At 43.1% G+C, this 25,262-nt stretch overlaps 1 protein-coding gene across 3 annotated transcripts in view; it reads right to left on the reverse strand.

Moving 5' to 3' along the window:
• Nucleotides 1-25,262, reverse strand: part of CADM3 (cell adhesion molecule 3) — a 715,770-nt gene that overhangs the window by 212,198 nt on the left and 478,310 nt on the right. For all 3 annotated transcript variants that reach the window (XM_082275533.1, XM_082275534.1, XM_082275535.1), the window contains 3 exons: nt 20,927-21,079; nt 16,313-16,450; nt 11,927-12,097 (listed from right to left, as the gene is read on the reverse strand). In XM_082275533.1, the coding sequence (XP_082131659.1) occupies nt 11,927-12,097; nt 16,313-16,450; nt 20,927-21,079 (462 nt within the window). The remainder of the gene's footprint in view (nt 1-11,926; nt 12,098-16,312; nt 16,451-20,926; nt 21,080-25,262) is intronic.

The following is a 25,262-nucleotide window of genomic DNA, read 5'->3' on the forward strand; positions in this document are numbered from 1 at the left end:
TGAAGGAAAGGAAGTGCTGGTATACAGGGCGCTCTATTAAAGCCTATGGAGGCTACAAGAAAATGGCCGCCATGCATGTAAAACATGCGGCCGGAGCGATCGCAGCCAAAATGGCGCCGTTTGGCGCCGAAACCGCCGCTCCCACACCCCATGAGGGTGAAGTAAAAAAAAAAACGTACCAATTGCCCAGCAAAAGGAAACATGTTAAACCGCCGCAGCGGCGCTGTAACGTGCCCCAAGCATGAGAAACTCAAGCCCCACAGCACACAGCCGTTCACATACAAACTGACACAGAGTGCAGCACAACCCCCCCTCCTGCAGCCCACAGCATGCAATATGAGGGATAGGGAGACAGTAACAGTGTGAACACAGGGTAAGGTAACACAGTCCCAGACTGACACCCCCCAGACAGACAGGTCCCCACATACATACACTTACCTCTTACATGGCGTGGGGAACCCGCACAGGCGAACAAACCGCTGAACATGAGGCAGGGAGAGTCGCATCCAGGACGCATCAGAAGGTGGGTTGAGAAACCGCACAGCGTCCGGTGAGGTAGCCACCTCACCTAGCATCCCTGCACGGAACAGGGATGGGTCGTTCAGATAACTCAGGAGCGATACCTGACTGAACGCTCGATGGCGGGCTGAGAAACCACTGACCCACAACCTGCGACCAGGGGGGTCAGCCCGAGACGCAGCCCGCACGATCCTCTTCTTCCGAAGAACTAACTAACGCTGATAAAATAAACAGCTAACAAGAAGGAGAGAAAAAACTCAAATAAAATCCAAAGAAAGGAAAGAGAGCTGAGACAAGGTGTCCCAGCACAGAAACATCCAGCCACTCCTGACAGCTAGACAAATGAAACTGAGTTGGATACAGGAAGTGGAGGGTTATGTAATGAGGGGACCACCCCCTGGGGGTGGGATATGTTAAAAGTCTTTGTACTAACATATTCTATTGCCTAGCTACTCCTACGGATAAGAGGACATAACCCATTGGTGATGAATATGAAGGGGCGGCGACTGTCGGAGGACGTAAGAGAAATGGTGTTTTCGGCATTTTGCCGATAAAGAAAAAAGTGCAGATGATGCCACTAAAAACGCATGCGATTTTCCCGTGATTTTACAGCGCTTATGGTGTGTTTTTCATAGGTCACGTAACTAAAAAACCGCATAAGAAAATGTAACACAGGTGAGTTATGGATGCGTCCTATCTGCATTTTTAATGCATTTCAAGGGGGAGGATCTTTTTTTGGCAGTTTTTTTAGCTGACCAAAAATGAAGCAAGCAAGATTTTTAACACCACAATGGAAGCACAACGGACCAGTATGAAGACATACAGAGAATTTTAAGCGATGCACTTTTCTTGACCTTTTCTTGCGCTAAAGGTGCCGATAATGGCCAACAATAAATTCATATTCATTTAAATTCATGATATTATTAAAAAAAGTCAAATATAATACAATTATATATATAAAAATATATAAATATTTTTTTAAAACTGTAATTTTCGGTTTCAGTTTTCGGCAAAGTTATCTATTTCAGCACCAAAATTTTCCATTTTTGGTAAATCATAAATTTTAATTATTATTCAAATCTGCTACCACATTTAATCTATATTTGTAAAATAAAATGTATATATTAAGATAGGTTGTAAAGGTATAAAGTCATTTGGTATTAAACAAACCACCTATAAAACTTGGATTTCTGCTGCGGAAATGAATCAGGAACGGCAGAGGTTAAGGCACAATCAATCTGCAAGCCTGCACCAGCAAGTCTCCTGCTCCATTCAGCACCACGGACAGAGATAAGCCAACGGAATCCATTCTCACGCTGCAAACTCAGCACATATGCCCCGGAAAGCATCATTTTGTGTACGGAAAAAATATCTTGCAAGCCTCATATAAATTCAAGAAGAAAAAAAAAAAACAGCTTTTTAGAAATATTTTTATCAACTACAATTTCTCAGTCAACTAACATTATTTTCCCAATGCCATTCCTAATAACTTTGAGACATTTATTACCTGTATGCTAATGGCTCGCAGGGCTCTGTGCCAGTTGAGTTGACAAACCCCACTCAGTGACTCAGCGCAGTGTAACTGGCATTATGAAAGAAGTGGAGACCTGCCAAATCACATTCGGCAGGGTAAAACAGTAATACCTAGTTCTGATTCATGTAACAGCGTTCCTTTACCAGTAAGTCAAAAGGGTTATCAAATGAGGAATTCAAATGAAGCAGTTAAATGCTAATGCTATCTAGCAAGCACTACTCCTAAAAGACCAGTCAACCCAAAATTCATATTTTAGTTGGAGATGGAGCCTGGCGGGCTGAGGTAGCCTCTGGATTCTTGTTTTAGGAATTTTATAAGAAAGCTCTACCTGCCAAAGTTTATCTGCTATCCACCTTTAAATCTTTAGTGTTCCTGCCCATCGCTGTATGTTCCAAAGAGTAGGACCTTCAATTATTGGCCACATCCACTACAAAAAGTAGAAACATTTGTTGAGTCTCCGGAACTGAAACTTATCAGATTGGCACTGACTTTGATGTCTAAAAGTCCACTCAGCTTGGGGATGGCTAGGCCTGGTTTCCCGAAGCCTAATGGCCTGAATACACAATTAGAATACCGCCCGATCATTCGACCACTGACTTTTGAAAAAGTATTTGTTGGTCGAAAACGTTGCCAACATACACGGTCCGAATATCGGCCGACCATTGCCTGCCGACCATCGAAACAGTCAAATCTAAAAATATTTCCGGGCATGAGTGATGAGGTTATACAGATTTCAAATGAACGACCTCAACACCAACGTATAGAATATCGTTCATTCGCAAACGAGACAACAGAATTTTTCGCGTTTTTCAAACGGTATTTTTCGTTCACAATATTGATATCGCTCATTGATGGCTGGGCATTAACGAGTAGAATATCGGCCGATCGCTCGCTGAACGGAAATTTTCGTCCGATTTTCTTATCGTGTATTCGGCTTTCAAGGCTAATTTGAATTTAAAGTGGACCTTTACCCACCATTTGGACTTCCTCTCTTCTGCTTCCTCCCCTCTTCCTCTTACACAATTGTATTTTTTTTTTGAACATGAAATACCTTTTTGTATTTTTGAATGGATGCACTTCCCGATTCATCACTTAGGATGACATGTGCAGACACCTGCTGCCTCCTTGGCTGTCTATGCCCCATACCAGGAGGCAGTATTTCAATGTTTCAGTACAAGGACTTGTACATGTGCAGACCCACTGCCACAGGTCTCTGAATATTTTCAGAGAGCCGTGGTGATCTAAGCTCACGCATATGTACCCATGCTAAAGGTCTCTGATAGTCTATGGGTACTGAGAGAGAGTTGTAGTGGTCTAAGCTCATACATACACAGACATGGTACCGGTCTCTGACAGTCTATGAGTATTATCAGAGTAGTGGTGGTATGAGCTCACGCATACGGAGATATGCCATAGGTCTCTAACAGTCTATGGGTATTTTGAGAGAGTCGTGGTGGTCTAAGCTTGTGCATACGCAGACATGTCACAGGTCTCTGGCCTGCCCCACAGACCTTGGAGAGACCTGCAGTGTTTGTGCAGGTGTGGGATGGGTATAATCTATGGGTATTATCAGAGAGTTGTGGTGGTATGAGCTCACACATACAGAGATATGCCATAGGTCTCTAACAGTCTATGGGTATTTTGAGAGAGTCGTGGTGGTCTAAGCTTGTGCAAAAGCAGACATGTCACAAGTCTCTGACCTGCCCCATAGACCTTGGAGAGACCTACAGTGTTTGTGCAGGTGTGGGATGGGTATAATCTATGGGTATTATCAGAGAGTTGTGGTGGTATGAGCTCACGCATACACAGACATGTCATAAGTCTCTGACAATCTATGGGTATTGTCAGAGTGTCATGGTGGTCTGAGCTCGTGCATAAGCAGGCATGCCACTGGTCTCAGACAGTCTATAGGTATTGTCAGAGTGTTGTGGTGTCTGAGCTTATGCATACACAGACACGTCACAGGTCACGTCACAGGTCTCTGGCCTGTCCCACAGACCTTGGAGAGACCTCCAGCGTTTATGCATGCATGGGATCACCCCGATGTACCTCTACAACGCAGTGCAATGCAATACACGTTAACACACCACTGTGCATTGTGGAATGCTGCATCAGTAAAAATACTTAGCCTAATGGGCATGTGTTAGTGCAATGCGCCAAACAGACAGTTGTGAATTTGCCCTAAAGAAAAGGGGTGGACGACTGTACTAGGCAATTCCTGGAAGATATAGAGAAGTGTCCATATGCTGTAGTCTCTCTATATATTTCAATTTTGACAAGTGTGCAGAAGAAGTGCAGACTAAACAAAAAATGTTTGTATAGTTTCAGAGCTGAGGGGAGCAGTTTCAGAACTGAATAATATGTAAAGCTGGTTAGATTCCTAAATATAACCTATTTACAATTTTGCTTCAGTTTCTAAAGCTACGAGGAACTGCTAATATGCACATATGGGTTAGGTCTGGAATGTTGCCTTAAGCCATAGGCAATTACCTGGCAACCTCCTTTTTTGACAGCCAAAAGATGAGATACACTAGCATTTGTGCTTTTGCAAGCATCTATAACAGTGATACAATGATCCAATGATCCACATATAGGGAAATTACAGTATAACCCAAGACAAGAGCAACTTGACCTACAAGGAACTTCTCTTTTGAGAGATTTCCTCTCACTTCCTGACTCATTGATGACATTGTGGAAGGAAGGAAAACTCCAACTGGACAAAGACAGCAATCGAAATCTGACGGGGTTCTAGATTTTACCTACTTTACTAAAAATAGAGTGTTTTTATTGCAGTGTGTGTCCCTCTCGATTTTTCTTACTTCTGTCCTGGTGACATATATGGGAAGGATATAGACCTCATTCACCCTCAGGGTGTCATTGCAGTCATCCATGGGTAACAGCTGATCTGCCTTGCAATAATATCAATAAACTATTTTAAATTGTCATACAAATATATATTTGAAATCAAATCTTTATTATTTTTTGCCAATAATATGGCATGGGTGGATTTCTGCCAGTCCCAGGCTGTGTCACGCCCCTCCAGCCTGTGTCTTAGATAAGAAGGAGGTGAAGCCTCCATCAATCAAGATGTAATATCCCATCCCCATTGTGTTTAGCTCGTTAGTGGGAATGGAGGAGGAAGGGGGTGGGTTTTCATTTACCACTGTGTATACGCCCACATTTGTGATTTAATAGTCACAAACCAAAAAAACTGTCTCCTGCGCTCTGAGAGGTGATCTAACCACACTCATGTGGCTACCAAAAACCTTCTACTTGGCATCACTTGCATGCTTCGGCCTTGCAGCCCCCTTACAAGACCAGGGTAGTCTGGGACCACTGCAATCAAAAAACAAACACAAGGGCGCACCGGCCTAGTGCATTATCCTCTAAAAAGGTTTTATTTAATGAAAGGTATAAAAATACTCACAAACGAGTTCTTGATACAAGCATATCAAATGGGTATATTGCCATCAGCATCAACATCAAAGGGGTGTATCGTCCTATGAAGCTGGAAAGGCCTACACGTTTCGAGGCTTAGCCTCTTCCTCAGAGCCTCACATGGGTTGCTCAGATGCGATAGGGAGGAAATGCTCAGCATAGAAACTCACTGAAAACTGAGCATGTGCAGAGCTGCTAACACTGCTCTGCAAAATCCCCAACTGCAGTGGGGACATGGACAGGATGGGGAGATAGAGAACAGCAGGATCAACTTGTTTATTTCCAGAATACAGAAAACGAATCACATAGTGACTGCGAGAGTATGAACAGCAAGTAATATAGTATTTATTGATCGTTTTTTAATGATGTAGGTTTAATGACACTTTAATTTTTCAATACATTTAATTACAGTGTATGAAAATACACAGTTTTAAATCTAATCAATTAAAATTAGTCATAGTAAATGCTATTCACAGCAAATAATTAAATGTGGGAAGAAAATTTAGCTGAAACGTATTTGTAAAGTTTTAAAGCAGTTGCAGCTACAGAAACTACTGTACTGTATATACAGGGGCATTTCGTAAAATTAGAATATCAGTAAGTAAAATTTTTTCAGTAATTAAATTCAAAAAGTGAAATTCATATATTTTATATAGATGTGTTACACACAGAGTGATATATTTCAAGCATTTATTTCTTTTAATTTTGATGATCATGGCTTACAGCTAGTAAAAAGCCCAGAATTCAGTATCTCAGAAAATTTGAATATTACATAAGACCAATTAAAAAAAAGGATTTTTAATACAGAAACGTTGGCTTACTAAAAAGTATGTCCATGTAAAGTATAGTATGCACTCAATACTTGGTCAGGGATTCTTTTGCATAATTTACTGCACAGTCATTTTGGTAGAGTATTGAGTGCATGGACATACTTTTTAGTAAGCCAGTGTTCACCGTCACTGGGAGTGAAAGACAGATACCTAATGGTTTGAATTGCTTCAAGTGGGACAGTAATATTTGTTAGCCATGTATCTCGAGAAATATGTGAGGACTTTTTCTGTTTGATTCTGAACATGTTCATTGAAAGAGCTAATCACATTGGCTTCTTTTCCATGTCCTTCAATGTCACAGACAGGCTTGCCCTATTGTTTGTGTATTGAGATAACGTGTATTGTGTTAAGTCTGTCTGTTCCATTGTTAAATGTTAATGACCTCACATTGTTCTGTCCAGCTGGCTAGATAATTAGTTCAGGTTAACTCTATTTCTGCATACAATTTCATCTGCATATGATAATTTAATCAGGCAACCCCTGACCTGTGTGTGGTAATCTGATCAGGAGGGGGAGATCCATGCTGTATATAAATTCTGTGTGACTGTTCAATAAAGAGTTCTACTTCACCCTCAATCTAGAGTCCTGTCTCTTATTGTGGGAATCTGCTACAAGGGATTGCTATGCTCTTCATACTCCCTTGAATAATCGCTAAGCTCTTGCAAGAACTCACACCAACATTTCTGTATTCAAAATACTTTATTTATTGGTTTTATGTAATATTCTGATTTTCTGAGATATTGAATTTTGGGTTTTCACTAGCTGTAAGCCTTAATCATCAAAATTAAAAGAAAGAAATGCTTGAAATATATCACTCCGTGTGTAAAGCATCTTTATAAAATATATGAGTTTCACTTTTTGAATTGAATTACTTAAATAAATTAACTTTTTGATGATATTCAAATTTTATGAGATGCACCTGCATATTGTGAATAGACATAACTGTCCATGAATGATTGTGTTTTCTTTGGTGATATCCATTCAGTAAAGCAATATTGCAGAGAGTATCAGTAGCTGATATGAAAGACTGGTGAACAGTTATAGGTTTTAAGAGAAATACCCCATACAAAGAAAATGTCCTAATATAGCAACCTAAAAGCATTTCAAAATTACAATCGTAAAAGAAATGCCATGACCACTCTGGGCAAAGAAAAAGACTGCTTTAAAATGCAATTCAGAATAAATGTTATGGAACTTGAAATGACTGAAAATAGAACCTTATCTGGACAATCTTAAATCCCAAATGATGGGTTCTGGACCTGGCCCTATAAATGTCAATGTGTAAATGTCAAATGTCTCTGTAAGCTCATGCAATTCCTGTATGAAGCTACGTAGCACTCTGTACAGCATTATAGTCAAAGGTTACCCTATAGATATTATTATACAATGAAGCCTGTTTTATGAATGCACTGTACTGGTGTGATATTCCAGCAATATTCTACCTTCATGATACTAGCCATAGAAATAGTATTTCCCATAACTATAATTCATAGGGGTTGATTTACTAAAACTGGAGTGCAAAAATCGGGTGCAGCTTCCAGGTTTCTTTTTTTGTCAAATCTTAATTGGACACGCTGAAGTTAGAAGCTGATTGGCTACCATGCACAGCTGCACCAGATTTCGCACTCTCCAGATTTAGTAAATCAAGCCCATCTTGTCTACAGCTAATGTACAAAACAGTTTCTATAGTAGAGTTGAGCAATTTTTTTCATTGTGAACATTGCCAAATACAGTAAGCAAGGCTTTTTTCACCTGGAAGGCTTCAGTACTTGGAACCAACACCTCTACCACTAATCCTGCAGGCAAAGCTACTCAAAGTGTCCCATTGGTTGCTTTTCAACTCCAGTGATTACACAAGAAACGCAGTACTTGCTTCACCTCTTCAGTGAGACCCGGCAGTCCATGAGCACCCCCCCCCCCCATTTCTCTTCTATTAGAACCACAGCCTCTCCCTGAAGATAAAGATCCTTCCGAGCCAGGACCATCTTACCGAATGGGCACGCTGGGCAGTTGCCCGGGGGGCCCCACCTGCCCAGTGACCCAGCCTCGCCAAGCATTGGTACCTATTCCCATGTGCATCCCGCCGCTGAACTTAGCAGTTGGCAAGTGCCTGTCGGCCCTGCGCTGCTGTCAGGCCACTTGGGCCATGGAGGGGGAGCCCACAACTGCAGGAATGCCTATCTGCCTCCATGGGAACAAGCACACACAGGACAGTCGAGTCTGACTCCCATCCGTGTGTGTGTGTGTGTTCACCGGACCCAGCCGCCGAACTTGGAAGCTGTCATTAGCCTGGCACTGCTGTACCAATAAATATCGCCTTATCGATAATTTGCATTTTTATTCTCGTGAGTAATTATGTAGGCAGGGCCCAAGTGAACTGCATTGCCCGGGGCCCTTTAATGCTCTTAAGATGGCACTGTTCTGAGCTGGGAGCCCATCATACTGACTGTATGCTCTGTTAACTGGGCTCTCTGATTTTTTTCTTTATGAGAGTGACCACGGTACTGGGAAAAGGGAAGGGGGATTTGGGGAAAAACTCTCATCTAGAGGGACTACAAGGGAGAGCTCTTTACTAAGGGGAATTGGGGGGCTACCAAGAGTGCATGAACCCTGTGTGGCATGCACTCTTGAATTCTGCGCATGTGACGCTCCTGAGCCCTGCATGATACGCACTCCTGCACTCTTAAACCATGCACTCTGTGCAACAATCCTTAGCCATGCACCCTGTGCCATGTGACTCACCCTCCTTAGCCCTGCACCCTGTATGACACACACTTCTGAGCCATGCCAAAAAAAAAAAAAAAAAAATTAGTTGCAGGTAGATATACAGAAAGTGCATTGGTCCTTTAACGAAAATGATTGCTTTCAATTTTTAAATGTATTGGTTTCAGTTGGCATTCATTTTTACTGTTCAGTCCTTTTGGCAGGAATATACAGTTCAAGTGGTCTTAAATCACATTACCCAGTCAATTTCTATATTTCATTTATTTTTAAGAATACATTTTATCAAGTTCAAAAGACACAATGAAGGAGGACAGTAGTGACCACGATCAACACCTATACCCATATAAGTTTGCAAAAACCGCTAAACAGCGGTTTAAACCCGGCTGGATAATGAAGACTGTTTGAAAGACTGATGGCCCAAAGACACTGCCCAAAGAAAAGATAGGAGAAAATGAAGAAGTGGAGAGAGAGAGAGAGAGATAAAGAAATAGTGGGAAAACTAATAAAGAAGACTGGGTGTGCATGCCACGGCAGTTAGGTCCGCGAGGCCCAACTTATATTGTAACACTTGTTTGCTTCAGTTAAGATGATGATCAAAAAGGTCAGTATGTAAAGTCCAGGTAAAGGGAAATCAAGGAAAAGTGAGAAACTTAAATGCCAGTCAGGGCCGGATTAAGAGCATCATGGGCTTGGTGCTGAGGATTTTGAAGGGCCTTAAGGGCCGTGCCTTGGCATGCACCCAGAGGAGGAAGGGTGCAGCCATGCATGCCTAATTCAACATGGGATGCTGTCTCTGAAGCCCATAAACACATCCATGCATCGGCAACTGTCCCTCCTTGTCCGGCCTTCGTGCTGTGTGGGGAGGTTCTGATGGAGCTGCCTGGGGAAGCGAGCATAGAAGCCAGACTTCTGTGTTTACAAGTGACAGAAGAGCGGTAACCGTGAATATGGCCAACCCGGAGCCTATATAAAGGTAGGGGCCTGGAGCTGCAGCTCCAATAGCCCCTACGTTAATCTGGCCCTGATGCCAGTGTACCCATGAAGGAATTTCATTGCACATTTTATTGGTCTTGCATGTTGTGAAGATAGGCAGTCAGTTTTTCCATTTTCATTACATGGTACAACTCAGTAAATCAGTTGCTTGATTGGGGGAGAGTTTAGGACCTCCAATGTCTGGGAATGATGGTGCACATGGAGAAGGGTTTTGAACATCATGGTGTAGGGATGAGGTGGTTTGGTCAGTTAAATTAATTGAGTGGTAGTGGGCCTTTACTAGGTGACACGTTTCAAAACTTTTGTCCCAGATGAGTTTGATGCATGGACAGCTCCTCCAGTGCACTTAAAAGTGCAGTTTCTTGGTTTTTATGCTTTTAACTGCCACAAATTATTTACTTATAGTCAGGGTGCTTAAAATGAACATCTACACAACTTCAAACTTCTAAAAATTCTACCTAATTGTAGATAGCTTAAAATAACAGTTTTATTTTTTATTTTTTTATTTATCAACCATGAGAACCTCTTCTGTGCCTTAGTTTAGTTTATTGACTAAGACCTGACTTTACCTGTGTTCAGGGCTAAGCCCTGCCAACTATTTTCCACTGTCCAATGAGACTGCTGCAGTGACCAGAAAGGGCATTTTTTGGATAGGGAAACTGCCTTTGAAAGAGCTTAGTCATAAAGTCAGGAAAGAGAAACTTAATCAGAGGCAGGCATAAAATAGGTTTTTCTGGCTGGTAAAGGTAATGGCAGACACCTCATGAACTGTCCTCCCCAAACAGAGGGCCCACATACACACCCCAACAAACATGGTCCAGAGACAGAGGGGTAGCATGGTACTCACTGGTCCAGCGAACGTGGGCACCGCTCTGCGACAGGAAACCTCCCACCCTGAGTGGGGGTACCGTCAGCCGAAGGGGACGCTAGCAACATGCGGGTGTACCGCAGTTGAGACATCCCAGTGAAGATAGCCACTTCGCAGGCTCATCCCTAATGCCAGGGACACTGTGGTTTGCGAGGCCTGGGCATACCAATAACCTGCTAACACTCGATGGCAGGCTGGGAGTCCGTAAGGTTCTAGAACAACCAGTGCGAGGCCCAGCTCTGCAAACGCTGTAGTGTTCTAAAGTCTGACTAACTAAGCGAAGGAGAAAATAAAAAAAAAATCTTTTAAAAGAAAAAACACTTTTTTAGAGAGAAAACATAAAAGGAAGAAAAAAGCTGAGACCTAAGTCTCAGCCAGGGAAACCCAGCCTACTCCTGAGCTAGGCAGCAGAAAACTGATAAGATACAGGAAGTAGCTGGGGGATAATGTCTGTGGGACAGCCCCCTAGAGGTGTGTCTGGTTAAAAAACCTGTTGTTATTAACTGTTTAATAACTGCCTAGCTTACTCCTAGAGTGCACAGCCATTACTCAATCATAATGAATTAAGAGCGGCGACGACTGTCAGAGGACGTAAGAGAAATGTGATTTATAAACATTCAAAACAAATTCACCCCTAAAGATATCAGAGAATCACTCCTAAAGATATCAGAGAATCATAGCCACACCGTGGTAGTATGCACGTTACCTTAAACTGATTTGACCTCAAAGATTGTAGGACTACCATACAAATTCAGTCTACAGTGGATGCAGTCAGTACAATACATAGTCTGTGAATCTCAAAGCAATTCTTACTCAAAGTTGTGAGCCAGTTCAACATTTCCAAACTGCTCAATTCGTTTAAATTTGGTGGCTTTTCTGGCATTAATTCCACTCCATTCCAGTACATTGGCTAAAGGTGTTGACAGCTATCTAAACTCTATGTCATTCTCCCCAGGTCTAACATTGATCAGAGAAGCCAATAAAAACAGAAACAATGTAAAAAGGTATAAGGGTACTCACATAAGACTTGAAGAATCTGGCTGGAAGATTTAAATGTGTTGGGCATGGACTCGTGACCAACAGTGCAGGTGATCTCTACCTTGTCATCCTCTCTGGTCACTGGGAAGCTAATAATGCTGACAACTGTGAAGGTTTTGCCATTAGGATCTCTTGTCTCAGAGTTCCGTGCTCCTAAGAGGAGAAAGCTGAGTTTAGGGAACATGCAGCAAATTAAGTCTTAAAGTCAAATTACATTTCTCAGACAATGCTTTAAGGATCAACTTGCCATCTAAAACAGAACTTGTCAGGATTCGAACCCATGACCAGCCACATCCCAGGTGGTAGGCTTTCTGAAGGTGGTGGGCAGGCAAGCAGATGCTAGAGTTGCTTTATAGGCTTTCGGAAGGTGGTGGACAGGCAGGGAGATGCTAGAGTTGCTATAAAGACTTTCTGAAGGTCGTGGACAGGCAGTGAGATGCTAGAGTTGCTATAAAGGCTTTCTGAAGGTGGTGGACAGGCAAGCAGATGGTAGAGTTGCTATATAGGCTTTCGGAAGGTGGTGGACAGGCAGGGAGATGCTAGAGTTGGTGGGCAGGCAAGCAGATGCTAGAGTTGCTATATAGGCTTACGGAAGGTGGTGGAAAGGCAGGGAGATGCTAGAGTTGCTATAAAGGCTTTCTGAAGGTGGTGGACAGGCAGTGAGATGCTAGAGTTGGTGGGCAGGCAAGCAGATGCTAGAGTTGCTATATAGGCTTACGGAAGGTGGTGGAAAGGCAGGGAGATGCTAGAGTTGCTATAAAGGCTTTCTGAAGGTGGTGGACAGGCAGTGAGATGCTAGAGTTGCTTTATAGGCTTTTGGAAGGTGGTGGGCAGGCAGGGAGATGCTAGAGTTGCTATAGAGGCTTTCTGAAGGTGGTGGGTAGGCAGTGAGATGCTAGAGTTGCTATATAGGCTTTCTGAAGGTGGTGGAAAGGCAGTGAGATGCTAGAATTGCTATAGAGCCTTTCTGAAGGTGGTGGGCAGGCAAGCAGATGCTACAGTTGCTATATAGGCTTTCAGAAGGTGGTGGACAGGCAGTGAGATGCTAGAGTTGCTATATAGGCTTTCTGAAGGTGGTGGGCAGACAGGGAGATGCTAGAGTTGCTATAGAGGCTTTCTGAAGGTGGTGGGCAGGCAAGCAGATGCTAGAGTTGCTTTATAGGCTTTCAGAAGGTGGTGAACAGGCAGAGAGATGCTAGAGTTGCTTTATAGGCTTTCGGAAGGTGGTGGACAGGCAGGGAGATGCTAGAGTTGCTATAGAGGCTTTCTGAAGGTGGTGGGTAGGCAGGGATACACAAGAGCACTGTGGGGTGTCTGAAGCTTGTGAACAAAACAGCATAGAAGCGAACATAGAAGAAGGTGGGTGGCAGCCTCAGCAGATTACACTGCCCTCATGCTATCTAAGCCTATATTTTGACTATCACTTTAATGTGTTCCTATTTATTCCATGTATTTAGTCGAAGTAAAAAGGAAGTTTAAGGACAAGCTTAAAGGGTTTCAAGGTCAATGGGAGCTACAGTATTTTCTTCCATGAGCTTCCAACAAAACCCACTGCTTAATATCCAATAATTGTACAGCAATACAAAAAGAATACAACACACAATAGCATTATACACCATATAGATGTAATATCTCTAGTGAACAACTTTAGAGAAGCTAGTGGATGTAGATATGACTGCCTTTGGGGCCTGTCCTTAGACCCAAGCTTTGACATTCAAGTTCTGAGGAATCTGTAATCTTTACATCATCTTCCCACGTTCTTCTCAAACTAGTATTTAATATGTGTCCTTCCCAGTAGTTTTGTGCTAGTATTTTCAGCCTTTAAAAAAAAAAAGCTCTGGAAGTGATTGTCACCTTGACTCCTAGCTCTTGAAGATGCTAACATAAGCCTTAAGAACCGTTAGTCACTTTGTTTTAGAGAAGAGATGGAACTGGCTCTTTGATCTTCAGCAGTGAGTGGACTTTCACCGTGCTTTTCCAGCAACATTTTCAGATTTTAACATCAAAGGGCAAATACACCCAAAATTGAAATGTTCAAAAATGAAGCATGAAAAAGACACGTTCGGCTTAAAATTACTCTGAGTTATCGCTGCTGCTGTGTTGAAAAGTGCAGCGTATGTCATTCCCCAATATAGGCAGCAGCCTGCACACTCAGAGAAGACCTCCTCCCACACTACAAATATTGGTTTTGGAAGAAATTCTCCTCCACAAGCTGCAATACAAAACTTAGATTATTAGTAATGCTTAGACTGACAGGAAAAAAAAAAATCTCTGTGAATGCAAATGTCATCTGAAAGTTGCACTTTGTAAGGGAATTAGAGTCAAATAAACATCAGCGCTCAGCGTATGTTCCAGACAGTCATCCGGTGACATAGGCACAAAAACAATGAAAAGGAAACGATAGATCCACCACCAAGGGGAAGAAACACACTGTCTCTTACCAGATTCCAATGACTACTGGGTCAAAGTGAGCTCATGTAAAATCACTTGGTCAGTGAATCCATATTCCTTAGAAGCATGAAGACAGACTCCAAAAGCGTATCAGTGAAGAAATGGAAAGCAATCATTGCGCAGATATCTCTATAAACGGGTTATTAAACCTATAGAGACTGCACACAGGGTACTCACACTCTCTCCAAAAGAAATAAGCATAAAAACAGAAGGATAGTGGTGTAGATCCGTTTCAAACCAAAAACATGTCCCCTGATGATGTCGCCAATGACGAAATGTGTCGGGAGGAGCCTAGCCAAGTGACGTTGGTACTGCATACCATTGGAGGTCGGCCATGTTTTTGGTTGAAAATTTTGGAATTTGGTAAGAGACAGTGTGTTTCTTCCACTTGGTGGTGGATCTATCGTTTCCTTTTCACTGTTTTTGTGCCTATGTCCCTGGAGGACTGTCTGAAACATATTCTGAGCGTTGCTGTTTATTTGACTCTACTATACCATCCTTTACCAATAGGACTTTGTGCTAGCTGCTCAAGACTCTTTCATTGGACTTATATTTATTTTAAAACTATTTTGGATCTGTTTTTGCTTTTTTGTCCTAGCGCAGTATTTGGATATTTTATTTGTAAGGGAATTACCCCTGCTGACGTCCATTGTCCAATCATTTGCAGGCAAAAGCTATTTCTCCTAATTTTCTTTGAACCGGATTTGGATTTTTTTGCATAATGAAATTTTAAAACTTACGCTAAGCTCTGGGGCAAACTCCTTTGCAAAGGGCAACTTCCCTTGTAAAGTGATCACTCTATTTGCCTTGAAAATCATGCATTTCTCAGAGAAATGGCAGTGCTGAAGACGGCAACTCTGCCAGTACTATCAATGGCCGCAATGGACTCAGGCCATAGACGCATTGTCACAGAAATGGCTGTGCTACAACTGGCAACTTCGCCAGTACTTCCCATGGCCGCAATGGACTCAGGCCATAGACTAATTTACTGGCCTATAAGAGGACTCTGCTTAGCCCATCAAATTGCTGGATTGTCTTCAGCTCCTCCTGTGTCCTGAGCGTTTGCTACTTCCTGGATTCCAGTTTGACCCAGCTTGTTCCTGACCTGTCTGCTCTCTCTCCTGGCTTTGACCCTTGGCTTCGTCTAAACATCCCTGCTCCAGTTTGGCTCTCCTGTTATCTGACCTCGGCTTGGCCCACGGACTTGCTTCCTGTCTACCTACCCTCCAGTACCTGATCTTGGCTTTCCCACGGACTTGTCTGCTCCGGGCCTTCCTGCTATACCTTTGGATTGCACCTGTTGCAGCTTCTTGCCGAGCCCTGTGTTTGACCCCCCGGCCGGTCTTACACCTACTGCCTGGTTGTTCCTGGTTCCTCCTTGGACTGTCCGGTGTATTTCTGCCCAGCACCCTGCTAGAGACCGCCTGTCTACCATCAGGGCCCTGCCGGCAACCAGTGCTTCTGTGGGCGCTACACCCTCTGTCTCAACCCCAGGGGTGTGCCGCACTCAGCCGCAAGGGGAGCCCTCTCTGCATCTCGGCCTCGGATCAGGTACGTGACAGCATTCCACTAAAGGTCTAAATTAAGTTCCTAAACTAAATACTATCTTTGTTGCCCCACAGCATCCAATCACAAGCAAATGTGCACTGCAAAACTATAGTTGGGAAATTAAAGTTTAAATTGGAATGTCTCTTTATTATCCAATCACAAGTGGGAGGAAGGGAGAAGACATAGTTGTTTGACTTAAATGTAGTCGAAACAAGTCAGGTCTGCCGCCTGGCTGTTCTGTCTGCCAGGGGGCTTTGTATATCTCTGGAATTAATGGACAACAATACAATTCCTCTGGCACGTAAATCATCTCCCAATACATGGAAAATAAATGTGGGGGGGGATGCAAAGTATAATGCCATTCCTTACCTTCCAGCTCTTCAGGTCCTTTGTACCACTTAATGTTGGCCGCTGGTTTGCTGCCACTTGTTGTGCACCTCAGAATGGCATTTTCCTTTTCATTAAATGGTCTATCATATCCGGTTATCTTGGGTTCCTGGGGTACCCCTAGGAGTAAACAGAATGAAGGCACTGTGAGAAGAGCATAAAAAGAGAACACTTGTCCAATGAGAACCAAATATTCGTAGCACATAACAACTTTCACAGACTGAAATAAAAATGAAATGAGGATATAATATTTCACAGAAAAAAAGAACTACCCTCAAATACAATTATAATAAAGTAGAGTATGTCAAAAAAATGAAACATTTTTTAACCACCTGCACTCTGGATGATTTACCCCCCTTCATGACCAGGCCATTTTTTGCAATACGGCACTGCGTTACTTTAACTGACAATTGCGCGGTCATGCTACCCTGTACCCAAATAAACTGTATGTCCTCTTTTTCCCACAAATAGAGCTTTCATTTGGTTGTATTTGATTACCTCTTCGGGTTTTATTTTTGCGCTATAAACAAAAAAGACAATATGTTTTACTTTCTGCTATAAAACTTATCCAATAAAAAAATCGAAAAAGGGCTCTTTCACACGGGCGATCCGATCAGATCCGCCTGTCAGTTTTTTAGGCGGATCTGATCGGATCCTCCATGCAGCTCTATGGGGCAGCGGATGTCAGCGGAGACACCTCCGCTGACATCCGTATCCGATCCTGTCCGTGAAGTAAGGACGGATGGAAACCCTATTTTTCCATCCGTCCAGGGATCGGATCAGATGAGAGCGGACAAGCGGTCCGTTCTCATCCGATCCCCCATAGAGAGCAGCGGGGGCTGTGACACCTCCCTCTCCGCACTGCAAGCGGAGACGGAGCTGTCATCCGCCGGCTCAGCGGGGATCGCGGATCGATCCCCCTCTGAGCAGCACGGATCCGCCTACGGAGGCGGACCGTGTGAAAGAGCCCTTAATCTTCATAAATTTTAGGCCAATATGTATTCTGCTACAAATGTTTGGTAAAAAAAAATCTCCAAAACAGTTTTTTTGATTGGTTTGAGCAAAAGTTATAGGGTCTACAAAAACGATGGGATTTATTTATTTATATATTTTTTTTACTAGTAATGGCGGCAATCAGCGACTGCGATATTGCAGCGGACAAATCAGAAAACTGACACTTTTTGGGGACCGGTGACACTAATACAGTGATCAGTGCTAAAAAATATGCACTGTCACTGTACTAATGACATTGGCTGGGAAGGGGTTAACATCAGGGGCGATCAAAGAGTTAACTGTGTGCCTAGCCTGTGCTTTCTCACTGTGGGGGTGATGCTTTTACTATGGGAAGGCATTGATCCATGCTCTTGCTTTGCAGAAACACAGGATCAATACCTTCCCTACTGACATAATGGCGATCTGCCTTGTTTACATAGGCAGACTACCGTTCTGCCTGTGTACTGTACAATGAGCGGGTGCCGATGGACAGTCCGCAGTACGCACCGCTGGGCTGCCGCTGTGTGAGATCACAGTAAACGTGGGTGGTGTGCATGCGTGCCCCAGACCAGGAAGTGTCAGGACACGTACTAGGTACGTATTCTGGCACAGAGCGGATGCCCTGCCGCAGTATATGGGTGGTGGGCGGCCGGGAAATGGTTAATTATTGATCTCTTATAAAGTAGGATATGCTTAAAATCGCTGTTTTTGTCTGTCTCTGTCCCATTGGGAAGATCTCCCTTAAAGCCTAACTCCATGGACCCGGAAGTGTCAGATCACGACCTAGGTACGTATTCTGGCACAGAGCGGCCGCCCTGCCGCAGTATATGTGCGTTGGGCGGTCGGGAAATGGTTAATTATTTATTTCTTATAAAGTAGGATATGGTTAAAATCACTGTTTTTGTCTGTCCTTGTCCCATTGGGAAGATTTCCCATTGGGAAAAAAAGTTTTCTCATGTAGTCGGGCAACTGCTTGTTTTGTCTAGGGGTGAGGAGAAAGCTTATACTCACCTGATCCTGTGTTCCATTGGAAAACTGCGCTCCCCCACAGTCCAGTGGTGGACTGTTCCTGATCTATGGAGCCTGCTATGGGCTTGGTGACATCAGGAGCAGTCCACAACTCAAGGCAGCTGGAACATGGGGATGCTGGACCGGTCTTGTGCTAGGAGGATCGGAGGATTACGTATTTTTCCTTTCTCCTCTCCTCTAGACAACACCACTGCATTGAAAAACTTTTATTTTGTAAGGAGACAAGCTTTAACTTTCTGTTCTGTAGACACAGCAGGAAGTGAGAGGAAGTCTCTGAAAAGTGAGGGGAGGATCTCTGCTCCAATAGCTGTCACCAGAACAGATGTCCCATTGGAAGATTCCTTTCACTTTCTGTTTTGAAGACAACTAAAAGAATTTTTCCATTTCCCGTCACTTTTTTGTCCAGGTGGCGATGGCGATAGACACCAGTGCAAATAGAGAAGGTGAACATCTCCAGTAGGGACAGAGACAGCAATAAAAACCTGACAAGTCCAACCGTTCCATCCTCTATTCAAAACTAGAAAAGATGGTTTTTCTTCCAAAAGAAAATTAATTTTGGATACGGGGGCTGGGGGCAGGGGGACACAGCCGACCAACATGATCGCCAGCTATGTGTGGACTCCTCACAGAAATACTTGTTCTACAGGTTGATAAAAGAGTAGTAATTTTGTACAAATCAGTCAAACATTGTATGAAGCTACACTAGAAAATAGACAACAGAGAGATATTTTCATTAATATAAAACTGTATCTTTATCATTGAAAGATGTAACGGAACCGCAACCCGCACTGTACTTGTGGATTTCCGTCAGGTACGGCTTCCTCCCAGTCGAAAAAACATAGATATCAGATTTTCCCAGCCACCCCCATACAAAGCTAGCCGACAGCTTAGCTTGTATAAGTTCTGGAACCTTCTCCTTTATTGAACAGTTTTACACTCAATTTATACACACATGAGCACATCCCCTTCCTGATCAAATTACCCCATCAGGTCAGGGGTTGGCTGATTACATTATCATATGCAGATGAAATTGTATACAGAAATAGAATTACCTGAACTAATTATCTAGCCATCTGGACAGAGACAATATGTGAGTTCATTACCAATTAACAATGGGACAGACAGGTTTAACCACTTTACTACCAGTCACGTAACCTCTACGTCGGCTGACTTTGAGTGGTTATACCGGGATGATGCCTCTAGCTAGAGGCATCATCCCGGTACCGTTGTTTGAAGCCGACGGTCGGCTTTCCGTCGGTAACGATCGATGCGGCTCGGGAGCCGCTCGATCGTTACCCGCGGGGGCGGGAGGGGACGTCCCCCCCCTCCCGCCGCCTTCCGCGGCTTTGCTCGGGGCTACCGTCCCACCGGGAGCCCCGAGCACCCAGCCGGCACGTCCGCCGGCTGGATGGAGTCCCGATGAATGCCGGAAACGGCATCGATCGGGTCTCCGATGACGTAACCCGGAGGCGGCGTCCATGACGTCACTTCCGGGTTACTGTGCTGCAAAAGGCGGCAGATTTGAAAAACGGCTGTATGCAAAAATGCCGTTTTCGGCGTTTTGCATACAGGGAAGTGTAGTGGAGGGGTCTAGGGTCTTTTAGACCCTCGATCCCTCCATAAAGTGTACCTGTCACGACATATTGCTGTCACCAGGGATGTTTACATTGCTTGTGACAGCAATAAAAGTGATCAGATTTTTATTTTTTTTTAAAAACCTGTAATAAAGTTTAAAAAAAAAGAAAAAATAAATAGGAAAAAAAAAAAAAAAAAATTTAGCCGTCCCCGTCACCGTTAGCTCGCGCACAAAAAAAAACGTATACGCAAGTCGAGCCGCAAATGAAATCGCTGTTCAAACCACACATGTGAGGTATCGCCGCGATCGCCAGAGCGTGGGCAATAATTAAAAAAAAAGAGCTACACACTAACTCTAAACTGGTAACCGTTAAATAAATTTAAAGCGTCGCAGATTGAGATCTCTATTGACCGTAGTTTGTCGCCATCCCACGGGGGGGCGCAATTTTAAACCGTAACATGTTTGGTATCTATTTACTCGGCGTGACATCATCTTTCACAATATACAAAAAAAATGGGCTAACTTTACTGTTTAGTATTTTTTAAATGCAGTGAAATGTGATTTTTCAAATTTTTTCCAAAAAAATGGCGTTTTAAAGACCGCTGCGCAAATACCGCGTGACAAAAAATTTTGCAATGACCGACATTTTATTCTCCAGAGTCTTTGCTAAAAAAATATATATAATGTTTGGGGGTTCTAAGTAGTTTTCTAGGAAAAAATACTGGTTTTAACTTGTGAACAAAAAGTGTCCGAAATAGGGCTGGGGCTAAAGTGGTTAACATAATCCACATCACACCTCAATAGACAGACAATAGGGAGAGCCTGTCTCTGACATTGAAGTTCAATACACACTATCATAATTGTAAACACAGAATCCATTTGAAGCAATCCAAACCATTAAGTATCTGTCTTTCACTCCCAGTGACGGTGAGTACCGTCACAAAAGACATTAATACCTGTCACCAATTGGGCAGGAATGGAAGCAGCCCCAGACATACCTATAACTGTCACCATTGCTTTGGCTGTCCTGACAGGCATTGTGAAGATTGAGCAGGTGTACTCGCCCTCATCAGCTAACACCACATTATTAATACTGATAGACAGCTCGTTTTGTGAGGACCGGACAAGCTGGATTCTGTTGTCTCGGAGAGCTGTGGAGAAAGAAGAAAAATCAGTTGTCAGAAAGATAGATAGTAGCATCCAAGATCAACATAACAGTTTCCTATGAAAGACATACCTTTAAAAAACAGATATAACAAATATACAAAAAAGTATAAAAACATAGTGATTGACAAAACTGAGGGTACTACAGGACACTTATAGTAGAGGTAAACCCTATCTGAATTACATCAACTTTGCAAAAGTGCTCTTTGAAGGCACCAGTGATGGCTGCATGACATTTCTCAGGGCAGGTTTCCTGATGTTGCCAACAGTATTGGACCATGTCTGTGTTCATCACTGTTTTGATGGCCCTAAATAAATCTACCTTTTGTTTTAAATTCCTCCTGAAAAATGTCAGTGCTCTCTGTGTGCCTGGTCACACGTGTGTCTCATAATTGTATACAGTGCCTTGCGAAAGTATTCGGCCCCCTTGAACTTTGCGACCTTTTGCCACATTTCAGGCTTCAAACATAAAGATATAAAACTGTAATGTTTTGTGAAGAATCAACAACAAGTGGGACACAATCATGAAGTGGAACAAAATTTATTGGATATTTCAAACTTTGTTAACAAATAAAAAACTGAAAAATTGGGCGTGCAAAATTATTCAGCCCCTTTACTTTCAGTGCAGCAAACTCTCTCCAGAAGTTCAGTGAGGATCTCTGAATGATCCAATGTTGACCTAAATGACTAATGATGATAAATAGAATCCACCTGTGTGTAATCAAGTCTCCGTATAAATGCACCTACACTGTGATAGTCTCAGAGGTCCGTTTAAAGCGCAGAGAGCATCATGAAGAACAAGGAACACACCAGGCAGGTCCGAGATACTGTTGTGGAGAAGTTTAAAGCCAGATTTGGATACAAAAATATTTCCCAAGCTTTAAACATCCCAAGGAGCACTGTGCAAGCGATAATATTGAAATTAAAGGAGTATCAGACCATTGCAAATCTACGAAGTCCTGGCCGTCCCTCTAAACTTTCAGCTCATACAAGGAGAAGACTGATCAGAGATGCAGCCAAAAGGCCCATGATCACTCTGGATGAACTGCAGAGATCTACAGCTGAGGTGGGAGACTCTGTCCATAGGACAACAATCAGTTGTATACTGCACAAATCTGGCCTTTATGGAAGAGTGGCAAGAAGAAAGCCATTTCTTAAAGATATCCATAAAAAGTGTCATTTAAAGTTTGCCACAAGCCACCTGGGAGACACACCAAACATGTGGAAGAAGGTGCTCTGGTCAGATGAAACCAAAATCAAACTTTTTGGCAACAATGCAAAACGTTATGCAACACAGCTCATCACCCTGAACACACCATCCCCACTGTCAAACATGGTGGTGTCAGCATCATGGTTTGGGCCTGCTTTTCTTCAGCAGGGACAGGGAAGATGGTTAAAATTGATGGGAAGATGGATGGAGCCAAATACAGGACCATTCTGGAAGAAAACCTGATGGAGTCTGCAAAAGACCTGAGACTGGGATGGAGATTTGTCTTCCAACAAGACAATGATCCAAAACATAAAGCAAAATCTACAATGGAATGGTTCACAAATCATATCCAGGTGCTAGAATGGCCAAGTCAAAGTCCAGACCTGAATCCAATCGAGAATCTGTGGAAAGAACTGAAAACTGCTGTTCACAAACGCTCTCCATCCAACCTCACTGGGCTCGAGCTGTTTTGCAAGGAGGAATAGGCAAAAATTTCAGTCTCTCGATGTGCAAAACTGATAGAGACATACCCCAAGTGACTTACAGCTGTAATCGCAGCAAAAGGTGGCACTACAAAGTATTAATTTAAGGGGGCTGAATAATTTTGCACGCCCAATTTTTCAGTTTTTTATTTGTTAACAAAGTTTGAAATATCCAATAAATTTCGTTCCTCTTCATGATTGTGTCCCACTTGTTGATTCTTCACAAAAAATTACAATTTTATATCTTTATGTTTGAAGCCTGAAATGTGACAAAAGGTCGCAAAGTTCAAGGGGCCGAATACTTCGCAAGGCACTGTATCTGCAGTGTAAGATCATCTAAGGCAGCCTTTTTCAACAAGGGCTCCCTGGCACCCTGGGGTGCCGTGGGGTTTCTTCAGGGGTGCCATGGCAAAATGCCTAACAATTGCCCAAAAATTGTATACAAGCCAGCGTATGGCTAAAGCATTCCTTTTAGTTATACAGAGCCACAGATTTTCATTGTGCAATCTTACAACCTTCTACCTGCCACTGTCCTAATGACCAATGGAATCATCAGTTGATAAGGAGGATGTCAGTTGCCTGATAGCATCCTTGTTTGACCCCCCCCCCCTTTCCATCAGCATTGGGGTCACATTAGTTGAGCGATGGAGAAAAACTAAGGAAGAGGAGAAACATTGGAATACTAGTCAATACCAGTTTGCAAAAGTGTATTTGCTTTGGAAGAATAATTCACCTCTGATGTTGGGTGTCCTACCTGTGCGGATATTGCTGAATTATGTAAAACAATTCGAATATTTTTTACATTTTAGAATGGGGTGCCTCAAGACTGTTCATGATTTTTAAAGGGTGCCTTGACTGAAAAAGGTTGAGAAACACTGATCTAAGGCACGGTGCCTCAGGGAAAAGGCTGAGGAAGCAAAGCCCTGCCTCTACCAAGATGGTTAACTTCCCACATTCTATAGACAAAGTATGGGACAAACCAGGGTAAGTATGAAATTGAGTAAAGATTAGCTGCAGAAAAACCTGTAGGCAATAGCGGAGACCAGCCCTTTTGTCCTCTACATGCTTGTCCTGGGAATGCCTTCCACAGTTCAGGTCATCTCTTAGAGTCCATTCAGACTAGCGCGACTTGGTCGCCTGACAAGTCGCGGTCAGTCGCTCGCCATTGAGTAGTACAGGACCCGTTCTAATAGGAGCGACACAAGCCGCTCCGACTTAGAAAAGGGGTCCTGTACTACTTTGGGGCGACCTGGAGGCGACTTGCATTGACTTCAATTATATGAAGTCCGTGCAAGTCGTGCCACAAAGTCGTGTCGCGCCAGTCTGAATGGGCTGTTAAGCTGAATTCTAATCTAATGTTATAATATTTCTAGATGGCAGGAAAAATATGTGAGAGGCCTAACATTTCCCCACTCTGTGTCCCTACTAGGCAGATCATATACATTCTAATAGGAGTGTCAAAAACATCCAAGAGTCCAAACCTTTTTGCACAGCAAAAAAAAGCCATTGTGTTTCGGGGGCCAAAAAGACTCCCCCTTCATCAGGGCTCAGGAATTTTGACTATGCTTATATAGACTCAGATGCCAAATAGATCTGTATTGTTGTTTTCTGCTTGGAACAGTTTCAAATGGCAGGTTAAGCTAGTGTTAACAAGTGCAAATGGAGGAACCTATTAGGGAGATTGTCCTCTACAGGAGGTCCTTCTGCACACAATATGTGGGATGTAAGTGATCACACACAAAAGAACAAAAGCTTGACACTGGAGCACTAAGAGATTCTCGAGAAACCAAACAAACTGCAGTGATTGGTGACCATCAACTCTCAACCAAGAGAGGTATGCTACGCCAATGCTCTTGAGATTGGGGAATCTTGGGAAGACATAAACATAACAAAGGAAAGGGTGAACAGGCCTAGTGCATTACCATATACATTTTATTAGGTATTAAAACCAGTGAGAACATACTCACAAGAGCCAATGGTTAAACCAGACCATATGCGTTCCATCTCCTGGAAGAATGTTTTATTACCTAGCTTTACGTACAACGCTGGTTGAACCACTGGCTCTTGTGAGTATGAACTCATTGGTTTTAATTGCTAATAAAGTGTTTACGGTAATGCACTAGACCTCTAGTGTTAACAAGTGCAAATGAAGGAAGCTATTACGGAGAAGACCTAAACTGTCATAAGACGCTAATTGGCTAATGCGCATTAGCCAATGCGCATGCGCATTCGCTAACGTGAGTGACCCCACGCACATTATGCATTCTCACGTTCTCACACGTTGAGCCGGACGTTTGGCGCCAAAGGAGGCCTATTTAAAGGCAGCTGGTGCATTTGCACTTTGCTGTGTTGTCTTCAGCTCTCCTGTGTTCCGAACCTGCTTCCTGTTGATTCCTGTCTGATACCTGTTGACCTTTGGCTCGTCCCTGACCTCGCTTGTCTGCTGCCCGTCCTGATGCCGGCTCGTTTTGACTACTC

This window comes from Pelophylax lessonae (assembly GCF_965119305.1).
Source record: "Pelophylax lessonae genome assembly, chromosome: 13".
Taxonomy (NCBI): Eukaryota; Metazoa; Chordata; class Amphibia; order Anura; family Ranidae; genus Pelophylax; species Pelophylax lessonae.